We start from the raw sequence: 11,317 nt of genomic DNA, 5'->3' as shown, positions 1-11,317 counted from the left end.
AAAAAAAAAAAAAAAACGTCTGTCATTTTTAGGTTGTTTCTATTTTTATATAATGGATCGTTGCCAGTTTAGTTCAGATGATGGTCATGATGCCGTTTTCCTGGAGCAATTTTACTTCAACAAAATGTTGGAAGGACAATACATCAGCACAGTAGGAAAAGCGATTGGATATACAAAAGAAACGCAAGTGTATGCCAATATTTTGAACAACAATTCCGAGTTTATTAACCATCAAATCTGGAAAACAAACCTCTGCAAAAGAAATTCTCAACTGGCGTACAAAGAATTACTAACACCAGGTAATTTACACACAAGACAGTCCTGGATAAATCCAAGCCTTTTATGTTTGGAGGTTTAAGTAGAACATAATGAATTACATTTTGCTTATTATTTGTGTCATGTGCATGTTCTTTTTATTTTTTAGTGGAGCCCTATGTTTGGCTCAGGTCGGTAAAATCAGAGTACAGCCAACACTCACACATGCTCATCTGCAGTGCGTTTGACTTCTATCCAAAGCAAATTAAGCTAACATGGCTGAGAGATGGGAAGGAAGACACATCTGATGTGACCTGCACGGACGAGCTACCCAATGGGAACTGGCTCTACCAGCTCCACACCTACCTGGAGTTTACACCCAAACCTGGAGAGCAGATCTCTTGTATGGTGGAGCATGCAAGTCTCAGGGAGCCCAAGCTTTATAACTGGGGTGAGAACGTCTGCATCAGACATATGATAGACATAGAATGGATTCTACTTTAGATACCTGTTATATGCTACTTCAAACGCAACAGAGGTTTGATCAAAGGTTATATAAAAAGTTGTATGACAGTCATGAAGTCACTTGTAGGTAGCATAAGCATGGAACTAAAAACTAAAAATGTTTTTTAAATTACTTTTTTTAAATAACTGGATTTCAGATCCAGAACCAGATTTAGGGTGGAAAAAAATTGTTGTTGGCTCAGTAGGATTGCTGCTCGGCTTGATCTTTTCAATTACTGGCTTCATCTGCTACAAGAAGAAATCAACTGGTGAGACAATGTTTCACTTTAATGTTAAAAACACTTTTTACAATGACTTCAGTATCTAAATTATAACCATGTTTAAATAAACTTCAATTGAAAATGATCAAATGTAAGACCTAAGGTTTTAGTTTTATTTGTTTGTTCTTTTGTTTTCATTTTTTTTTTTCTTAAATATAGAGCAGGTTCTGGTTCCCACAACAGAGGTGAGTTTTTCTTATGTCATCTAAAGCACTCGTTGATATACTTGATTAATGAAATTATCTAATTTTATTCTTTAGGACGTGTGTCCTGAAGAAGATCTTTAGGTTACAAGATGCAGAAATGATGCAGACAACAAACCTGTTTGTTTTGCTGAACGTCTGAAAAAGTGTATATATCATTGTACATTATGTGACATGTTAGAGTTTGGACAGTTCATTCTGTTCATAATGATGTTTTCACAACCACACACATACCTATCAACTTCAAGGAACTAATATCGATCCCATATTTGAGGGATGTCAATGCCAAGAGTTTTCAATTTCATAAAATGTATTTGTTTTTCATATATTTCTGCAGACAAACACTAAAGAAAAATCCTCCATTACATTTCCACACATTTAAGGTTGAAATACTCAGTTAAACTGAATTAGGGTTAGGCCCCCAAATTTATAGAATATATCTAATCATCTGAAACAAATAGAGGTTGTTAAACTACCCCAAGATGTTTCGGGAGTAAGAGTAGACCTATGCTTAAAAAGGAGTTCAATCTATACTTTTACTTTTACCAGTTTGTACCAGTAATATCAGTTCTTTTGAAACTTAAATAGTAATTATACAATTTTAAGAATATTGCTTATGTAAAATCAAAAACTACAGTAAAACACTTTTACGCCATCTGCTGGACAATGTGCAAAGATGCAAAATGGAAAATAAAAGAACTAATTAAACTGATGTATTAGGAAACCATTGATGCCTTTGCTTTTAGGACGTCAAGAGGAGTTAAGTTTTGAACAACGTTGAGAACGTTAGTGAGGTTTTGATGTTTTCGTGTCTCATTGTGGAAATATTCCACAATCTTTTCTAACTTAGTTAAAACCTAGAAAGAAGGTGCAATAATAAGGTGATATCTTAGTGCATCTCTATTTTATAAGGTTACTTTGATTGCATATGATTGATTGATTGATTGCATTTTTAAGTTAGATTTACATTGACCAAAATGTAAAGTAGAAATTTCTTTACAACAACACTGATATTTTTGAGTTTTGCTTTTGATTGCACACTTCTATGCTAGACGTGATACTTAACCTCCATGGCATTTAAAAAACATTTGTTTAATGTAATTAGTTATTCTCAGGGTACTCATCTTTCAAGTTTACAATTATTCTTTTTGGCTTTTTCCTTTCAAATTTATTGGGTTAACCTTGATATTACAGTTTTTCTTTTGATTATACAGCTTTATATTGCTTTTGATTTTGTACCCTTTGCACACAGTTTTAGGTTGTTACTTAATGTAATATTGTAATTCTATCCCTCAAACATATATCTATTCTTCCTGTCATTGCCTTTAAAAAGCTTTTGTTTCAACATTTCAAATAAAAAATCAATAATTATGCAATAACTGTGGAGTTGCTTTTTTGGAGTTTGTGTGCCCACTTAATGGGAGGGGGCGCCAAGGCGCCACTCTTGAATTGGGCACCAAAGAATCTAAAGCCCTGCATCCCAGCAATTATTTTCTAAATGTTACTTTAGTAAATTTGGCTGAGTAAATATAAACTAGTTACTATCCATATCTGTAAATACTTAATTGTTAATCTTCCATGTTTTATTGGATAAATGTTTCCACATAAAGAGGCTCCCTGTTGTTGTTTCTTATCCATCTTAAATATGCAAAGCAACTGCAGAGTCAATGAAGAGTCAAAGAAGTGCAAATAAAAATGATTAGTGAGAGTACCATCCCCTGGGATGCTCCTTTTGGTTCTTTTAGACAAATTACATAAAATATCTAGAGCCAAACTCAATGTAAACTTTTTCAAACTGTGTGATTCTTAAGAGGTGTTAACTCTAAGCTGTTTTATTATACAGAGACCACAAAATGTCTCAAAACCAATAATGCAACAGTTTGTGCATTTTACAGCCTCTGCATCTAAACTAATGTCCTTGAAACATGCTGCATGCTAAGGTTAAATGTAACTATTATTACTTTAGTTATGTAAAGCAAATCCAATGATGCAGTATTTTCTTTTTAAACTATTGTGGTCACATGTTCCACTGTAAAATCCCGTAATGTCACCGCCTATAAAGGAAGGTGTGTCATCTTCCTGGTCTATTTCAGTCACCACCTGAAGCTCAGACATGAGGTTCTCTGCTCTCCTTATTCTCATTCTCAACACCTACTGCGTCTTCTCTCAAAGTAAGAATCTCTTAACTGCATTTTTGTTGGAATAAAGGTCAACATTTGTTTTAAAAATGTAAAAGCCTTACTTAGCAGAGTTAAGAAACAAGAGCAGAATTAGGGAATAATTGTAAAAGTTTTTCTCACAGAGAAACAAGTGTTTCATTAGACTGTATTGTTTTTCAGTTCCCCATGAAGCAACCTATTTTGTGGGCTGCTTTGAGAACGGCACTTCTGCAGTACAGTATGATTTTGATGGTGAAGAAATTTTATATGTTGATTTTTCAAGGAAGGAGATTGTGTTTACTGTGCCAAACTTCATCTATGCTCATCCAGACCAGCTCATAGCATCGTTGAGTGTCCTTAAAGATGCTCTAAACGGCGAAAAAATGTGTCAACCCTTAATGGAGTTTGTTATAAAGGAAGTTAAACCTTCATCTGAAGAAAAGGGTAAATACAAGTCAGCATTTATTTTCTGTTTTGAAATCATCAATAACATGGTAAGGAAACTTTTTGTTATGCTCTTTAGACCCTCCAGACCACATGATATTCCCTTCAAGAGAGGTAGAACCTGAAGAAGAAAACACCCTCATCTGCTTTGTGAATGATTTCTACCCACCTACTGTCAAAGTCAGCTGGACTAAAAATGGCCTCCCAGCTACAAAGGGGGTGTGGATCAGTGAATACTCTCCCAATAGCGACCAAACCTTCCGAATGTTCTCAACACTGAAGTTCACACCCACAGAGGGGGACATTTACTCCTGCACTGTAGAGCATCCTGCATTGGAGACTCCGAAAACAAGAATCTTGGGTAAAATGTTCATTTTTTTTTATGCAATATTTTAAAACTAAACACAGAATACTGGAATATACCAAAAGGTGATTTTTAATCTTTGGAACTTTCTCTTACAGAAATTGAATTCAACAAAGCAGATCCAAGTCTTTGGCCAGTTGTTTACTGTGGAGTCGGTGTGGCTCTTGGCATTTTGGGAATCACTGTGGGAGTGTTTTTTATTGTCAAGGCACAACATTTAAACTAATCTTGTTTATGATAAATGCTGTCAACACTGATGGTAAAGTAAATAATGCATATTTTACATATGAAAGTTGTTGAATTAATTTTTGTAATTCACATCACCTTTAAGCTCCATAGAGTATTTTTTTGTTTACTTCTTGGCTTTAGCAACAAGGTAAAGCCCTGCATATTGGTGGTGCACTGCTAAAATATTGGTAATTTATCAGTTAAACATTTAAAAGATATTAAAAAACTTTTTGTCATGTGTTACACTCTATGAGCTGTATGATCTATATTTTTGTAGATTAAAAAGACGGCAATTATTATGCTTTTTTTCTTGTTTTTGTGTTAGGTAATAAACTGAACATTCAATCTTTAAAAAATCTGAGTTGTTTGACATTTTGTTGCTCACTGTAGATCTGAAATATTACAAAAAAGAGTCTTGCATGTCTTCCTTATGAATCATATTAAGTTGTGTTGCTCTTAGTTATTTAAACAATTATGTTTGACAAAGTGCGGATACCAGATTTGAATCTATTTATGCAACCACTAAAAAATAGCTTAACATTTTAATGCAAGATGATGGAACATGCCATTATGCATGAAATAAGCTGTAAGTTATACGCATAATCTACATAACAGAAATGCATAAAAACAGATCTGAAAAATAGAATCAAGAGTAGAATCAACAGGTTGTTATTGTTGCTTGTTGAGAGTTTTTATCCTACTTTATTTTGTCAGTTTGTGTTTTCTTTGAAACATTTTTATGTTACATAAAGTCAAAACAGAACAAATGTTTCAAATACCTGTCCACCTTGCTGTAAATGTTAAGATAATGAATGATTCTGCAACTAACTTCTTGTTATATTGGGGCTTTTTCATAAAGCTGATTCTTCAGTGAGGGATCGTAGCAATTACATTTTTTTCCCCAATAATTACATATCCACTTCTCAGCACCATACAGCAGGCACTAATATTCCATGGCGGTGACAGAAGCCGGTTTTGGTCAGGGCAGCTGCCACTCCTTGTTACCGAATCTGCTACTTTACTTCCTCATTTTTGTTAATAAAGCTCATTTACCAGCGAGCCACAGTCTTAGTCAGATGTATTTTCTCAGCTGACAGCATGCATTTGAAAAACGTCTTCATTTTCCTGCAACTTTGGTTTTCAGCAGAAGGTAGGAGGATTCAGGCCAACAAAATCTTTAAAAATAGAGCTGCTTAAATAGATGTGCATTAACATTGATTTAAAGCAAATGTATTTCTTAAATTAAAAATTTTCCTATTGATAATTATGTTTTTTTTTTCTTTAGGTGCTTATTATGGCTATTATTTAGGCCACTGCCAGTTTAACTTTCATGATAGTCAAGGGGTTGTGTTCTTGGAGCAGTTGTTTTTCAACAAGTGTCTACTGGTCCAATATAACAGCACTTTGGGAAAAGTTGTAGGATACACAAAGGAGGGAATCATTTTTGCAGACATTCTCAACAAGAACCCAAGATTCCAAAAACATCAAATATGGAAAACAAACCGTTGCAATGATATTGCACATCTGTTATATGGAAATCTATCCACAGGTAATTTTCATATAATGTGTAAATGTTTTGGGCAAAGATTTAGATCAATTTATCTATATCTAATATTAATATGCATGCAGATATTTTAAACCTATGCAATAATATGAATGTTAGCTATTTTATGATGAAAGATGAGTCTTGGCTTGTCTCTCCTAGTGGAGCCCTACGTAACGCTGAGCTCAGTGAAAGCGGAGTACAGTCAACACCAACTCATGCTCATCTGCAGCATTTACAACTTCTATCCAAAGAAAATCAAGGTAACATGGCTTAGAGACGGAAAGGAGATCACATCTGATGTGACGTCCACTGATGAGCTACCGAATGGGAACTGGCTTTACCAATATCACTCCAACCTGGAATTTACACCCAAACCTGGAGAGAAGATCAGCTGCATGGTGGAGCATGCAAGCCTCAGAGAGCCAAAGATTTATAACTGGGGTAGGAAAGTGTGCATGAGAACAGAGGAAACATTTCCCCTTTTTTGCACCCAGTTTGTTGATGGATTTTCACATGTAATGCATAGAGGAAATTCTCTTACTTCCTATTAGAATAACCAGTAATGCAACATACACAGAGTACTTAACCAAGAGGATCATTTGTAGAACTTTACCGGGAAACTACTGAATGTAACTTTGAAACTGCAGTAAGAGCTGACAGGGAACAACTAGGTTATACCAGTCATGTGATTGTGGTCCACAGTTTAGTGGAAGGAGTGTATCTTTTCTGGCATTCCTGTCTGCTTTTATGACTGGTCCTATTTGAATCGTTATTCTACCCTTAACACTGAGTGGTTCATGCGAAGAACCCCTAGTGAATGGTATTTTGTAAACATAATTCCCCAATACAAACAGTATTTTTACTGTATACAATGGGACTCTTCCTTGGAGAGGTGGGAACAAAGAAGGTACTAGGGTTATCAAAAGTTTAATAATGTCTCATGAGGTTCATCAATCCTATACTAAGTTGAGAACCATGCAGAAGTGTGACTTTGAAGACTCTATAAAGAATGTATGGATTTATAGAGATCCATCCATCCTTCTTCTCCCGCTTATTCCGCTGCCTATCTCTGGCAGTCTGTGGGCGAGAGGCGTGTTTAACTCTGGACAGGTTACAAGGCAATTTAGGGAGATAAAAATGATGAAATTTATAATAGTCAGTCCTTGTACAGTCTAAGGACATTATCTTCTACCTACTGTACTACATACACTTATGATTTGAGCTTTCCTAAATCCTCAATGCATTTCTTAACTCAGAAAACCATATTCTTTTCTCTTCTATCTTCAACATTGCCTCTCCAGAAAATCTTCCTCTTTTTCTAATTCATGAATGTGATATTTTACTAAAGATGTCTCTTTCACCTCTCCTGTCTAAGCTGACTTATAGGTTTACAAACAGAACTGCTTTCAGTTAATGTTCATGTTGTCAAGAAAAAAACACTTCTCTCTATAGGCGATTCATCTCATGAAAATGCATAGATTAGAATTACCTTTATTATAAATGTATAACATGGGCTGACAGGTGGTTCTTTAGTGTTGTAGTATAAGAGCAAGAAAATAAGGTACGCACTCGAACTGTGTGAGTGTCACTTAAATATATACACAAACATTTTTAACTTACTTAAGATGCCTATTTGTTACTGCATAAGCTAGAATGCCTGTTGTGAAGAATTTATGCAAACTAAAATGCAGTTTGAGGATAAAAAATGGATGCAGATTTTTAATAACATTTGATCACAGTAGATTTGCTGTTTAAGCCATGTTAAACCTCTGGGGAGATTGATAGTTATGGTATTAGGAACTAATCAACTGTGCGTAAAGCCCTGTATTTAACTTTTACAATAAATTTTTTTCGTCCCTGTCTTTTTACCTTGGTTAGACCACCTGCTAATACTTGCATTGCTGCAAAAAAAAGCCAGTTTGGTCTTGAAAATGTGTTAGTAAAATACATTAAAAGGTTTGAGGACGTTGTCTTGACATTAATGTAAAGCTTTGTATTAGTTGAAATTGGATAGAAGTAAAATAAATGTGTTTTTATTTACCATGTTTTTCACATTAAACTTGTATTGACTTTGCTTTAATCTTTTGTTTGTACTAACAGTTCTTTTCTATTTTGGGCTGACTTTTTGCATGAATATAGAGCAATACCTAATTGAAGTCTAACATTATCTTGATGATCAATATGTTTGCAGAGCCAGAACATCATTCTGACAAGAAGGAGCTGGTTATAGGTACAGCAGGGCTGCTGATTGGCTTGTTGTTTTCAGTCGCTGGGTTCCTCTATTACAGGAGGACAGTCATTGGTGAGACATAGGCTCAAAATAATAGAAATACTATCATTTTAAAAATCTATTTTTCGTAGCATTTAAATTGTGGTACCTCAACATTCAATCTGATTGATTTCCTTCTGTTTCTAATGGCAGTGCGGGAAAGAGTGTCAACAACTGAGGTATGGAATTATATTCAGCAAAGGTTTCCTCTGCTTTATCTTAATCATTTGTTGAAGCATTTATCTAACACTGTGAATAATATTTTCTACAGGATATTTATCCAGAAAACAACCTTTAGTTTTGCTGGGGGTGTATCAGGGACAAGAGACGATGAGCTTCCCTCACCATGCATCAATGAACTGTTGGATAATGAGCCTAACCCCAAGTTATCTCCCAGTCTGTTTATTAGTACGGTATGTTAATGTCTGAGTGAAAAGAAGTGAATGAGTCTTGCAGCATGACACTGCTGTTTTTTTTTTTTTTTTTTTTTTGTTTGTTTTTTCTATGAATCAATAACACAGCTGGAAAAGTTACTCAAGCAGGATTCTACACAGTTTTTATCTTAAAATCTATACTCTAAATTTCTACATTTTTCTTGGAAGTTTCTGCAGTATTCTGGAAAATACAGTGCAGTTTAAACTATTGGTCTTTATTCCCATTAACAGTAGCTGGGTCTCATTCACTGATGTTTTTGCATCTAAACTAAAGTAAATCTGCTCTATTCCAAAATATGAAGCTTTTTTACTTGTTAGGAGATAAGAAGACTAGTAAGGAACACTGGATACAGACTTACAGCACAATTGGTTAACACTGCTAAAAAAAATAAAACAACTAAACATTTGCATTTTAGAGCTTTTGTTCTGCATTTTGAATGGCCCTATGTAAGAGCAAAAACTTGTGCCAAGTCCCATTTTTTGCTTTAATTTATCATGCATTAAACTGAAGTAGTAATGTGCATCACAAATCACAGTACAATTCTAATACAATCCATTGCATTTATTAAGTATGACTAGATTTCTTTTTTCATTTTATAAAAAGGAAAAAAGGTTAAAAGGTGAGCAAAGCGTCATTTTAATTTATTTTATATACCTCTTCGTTACTAAAACTGCATTGGAATCCAGCTTAAAAATGTTTTAATGTAATAAAAAGCTGTTAATATCTTTATTTTTTTTATGTATGCATATCAACAGATGTGTATGTTAATTGTTTAAATACAAATTGATAATGCATGTTATATATGAATGTTATAACAGGATTTGTTGAACACTATTTTTATGTAATATATAAACTAAATTTGATTTTTGTCAAAACTAATGTCAAATTCTGTTTTTAACCCGGATATGAGAGTTAATAAAAATTTTGTCCGATAGAAAAATAAAAAAGATTATTTTGTTCCATTTCCATTTTGCAGTGTTTTTCTTCTATTAGAACCTTCTATTTGTAAACATTTGGTTGGTTAAGGACCGAAATGCAGAGATGAGTGAGGCAGAGATGATTTGTTGTAGGTGTAATAAAGAAAAACTGAGGCAAACATCCAAAAAGACATAAATACTGAGAACAAAAAACCCGCAAACATTACGGAAACTCATGTGGGGTACCAGAGACGAGGAAGCAACAAACAACAGTGAACCAACACTGATGAGCTACACAGGGAGAGTATATATGGGAGACAGAACAAAGACTGGAGTAATAAGTTGATATGGAGAAGGTATGGATGGAAGAGACTAAGAGGGAGTCAGGGGAAAGGAGACAGGCACAAGGGGGAAACAGAGAGTAACTTAAGACTGCTTAAATATAACATAAAATGTAAAATAAACCAAAGATCAACAAAACAAAATTACTGATAACTGAAAACTCAAAGTCCCAAAAGGGGGGAACCATAACACTATTGGGCTTATGCATAAACAGGGAAGCATATATCAAAGTGTGTTTAATTGCTCCACATTTTAACATTTTTCTTTAGTGAAGCACATGGCTTAAATATGAACATGTGAATAATGATGTGATGCCTGCTGAGGAACTTTCCAGATGAAACCGGTTATACCAGATGTACGTCTAATAAACGTAACATTGAATTTATACTCACAGCAGGAAAATAACGTCTATAGTGAGGCATAAAGCAGGGCACTGACATGATGTGATGTAAACAGAAATCTGAATTTACTGAGAACCTTTATTATACTAGTGTTTTCCCAGACAAATGGAAGATGTACCAATGTGCTAATATGTTTAGGCATGAAATGCTTGGGCCTATTGTTACATGTCAAGAGGCTAGGCACACCCAGGGCAAATCCCCAGTTTATCACATGATTATAAAAAAAAATACCTACCTATGAAAGCTTACCTCTGTCACATGAACCATGGTGAGCTATGGAACAAAAGGAGGAAGCTGGCAGGGCCAGAAAAGGACTGCGAACAAATGTAAAAAAAAAAAAAAGACTACACTGTCAAGATTTCAACCAAAGATCTGGAAATGAGACAACAATAATGTGAACAAATATGCATTTAGACCCAGAGATTTACTTAAAAAAAAAAAAAAAAAAAATCAGGCATTAAAGTTTTATCTACCCTTACCAAAAATAAACCTACTTGAAGTTCATGTTTTTAAATTTACAAGAGTACATAATATCCAAGTTCATTGATACAAGTATACTAAAAGTTTGATAAAAAATTATATCTTAGTATTAAATTGGCTCACTTTAAAGTGTAAATCACCCCTTGTGAAATCATAATCCTGTACCCATATAAAATTTGAAAACTGCCACCAAAACTTTTGGTGACAAGAGACCCCGGGGTTCAACTTATGTGGGAATGAGAGCCGTGGATTAACGAAGGTGTGGTCAGAATGAGGCCAAGTGCAGGTGTCTTAGCATAGCTTCGACATATTGAAGCATGGACAGTGGGCAGGGGGACTCTGTTACAACACTCATACCACTCAGGTATGAGTGGTATGAGGGAGCCCTAAATTAATTTTATACATACACACACATACCTTGTATGTATACAGTACATATGTATATACCAGTATTCAAAAATATATTTATATAACTTTATTTATTTATTT

General features: G+C 34.4%; 3 protein-coding genes across 4 annotated transcripts in view; all 3 read left to right on the top strand.

The window, feature by feature from the left end:
- The window catches only part of LOC107082207 (H-2 class II histocompatibility antigen, E-S beta chain-like), a 2,812-nt gene extending 381 nt beyond the window's left edge, over positions 1-2,431 (top strand). The window contains exons 2-6 of one of the 2 annotated variants that reach the window (XM_015370765.1): positions 33-299; positions 425-706; positions 918-1,028; positions 1,200-1,225; positions 1,301-2,431. In XM_015370765.1, coding sequence (XP_015226251.1) covers positions 33-299; positions 425-706; positions 918-1,028; positions 1,200-1,225; positions 1,301-1,327 — 713 coding nt within the window. In that variant the 3' untranslated portion in view covers positions 1,328-2,431. The other variant, XM_015370757.1, reaches the window with a different exon arrangement.
- A 390-nt stretch (positions 2,432-2,821) lies between these two features.
- On the top strand, positions 2,822-4,718 carry LOC107082220 (rano class II histocompatibility antigen, B alpha chain-like). The gene is made up of 4 exons (XM_015370777.1): positions 2,822-3,414; positions 3,583-3,846; positions 3,926-4,207; positions 4,309-4,718. Exons 1-4 carry the CDS (start codon positions 3,357-3,359, stop codon positions 4,434-4,436), a joined length of 732 nt encoding a protein of 243 aa, XP_015226263.1. The 5' UTR covers positions 2,822-3,356; the 3' UTR covers positions 4,437-4,718.
- Positions 4,719-5,381: 663 nt separating this feature from the next.
- Positions 5,382-9,399, top strand: LOC107082239 (H-2 class II histocompatibility antigen, E-S beta chain-like). Its single transcript, XM_015370812.1, has 6 exons — positions 5,382-5,588; positions 5,724-5,987; positions 6,144-6,425; positions 8,176-8,286; positions 8,407-8,432; positions 8,525-9,399. The coding sequence occupies exons 1-6, from the start codon at positions 5,537-5,539 to the stop codon at positions 8,549-8,551; spliced, it is 762 nt and encodes a 253-aa protein (XP_015226298.1). The 5' UTR covers positions 5,382-5,536; the 3' UTR covers positions 8,552-9,399.
- The last annotated feature ends 1,918 nt before the right edge of the window (positions 9,400-11,317 follow it).

Source organism: Cyprinodon variegatus, unplaced genomic scaffold (genome assembly GCF_000732505.1).
Source record: "Cyprinodon variegatus isolate N-32 unplaced genomic scaffold, C_variegatus-1.0 Scaffold2, whole genome shotgun sequence".
Taxonomy (NCBI): domain Eukaryota; kingdom Metazoa; phylum Chordata; class Actinopteri; order Cyprinodontiformes; family Cyprinodontidae; genus Cyprinodon; species Cyprinodon variegatus.
This window is presented reverse-complemented; position numbering and strand designations above follow the sequence as displayed.

Excerpts from the sequence above, each read along its gene's own strand:
- LOC107082239 (XM_015370812.1), top strand. The coding sequence starts at position 5,537 with ATGCATTTGAAAAACGTCTTCATTTTCCTGCAACTTTGGTTTTCAGCA. Across the intron at positions 5,988-6,143 it reads ATATGGAAATCTATCCACAG|TGGAGCCCTACGTAACGCTG; the intron begins GTAATTTTCATA and ends TGTCTCTCCTAG. Across the intron at positions 8,287-8,406 it reads TTACAGGAGGACAGTCATTG|TGCGGGAAAGAGTGTCAACA; the intron begins GTGAGACATAGG and ends TTCTAATGGCAG.
- LOC107082220 (XM_015370777.1), top strand. The coding sequence starts at position 3,357 with ATGAGGTTCTCTGCTCTCCTTATTCTCATTCTCAACACCTACTGCGTC. Across the intron at positions 3,415-3,582 it reads CTACTGCGTCTTCTCTCAAA|TTCCCCATGAAGCAACCTAT; the intron begins GTAAGAATCTCT and ends ATTGTTTTTCAG. Across the intron at positions 3,847-3,925 it reads ACCTTCATCTGAAGAAAAGG|ACCCTCCAGACCACATGATA; the intron begins GTAAATACAAGT and ends TATGCTCTTTAG.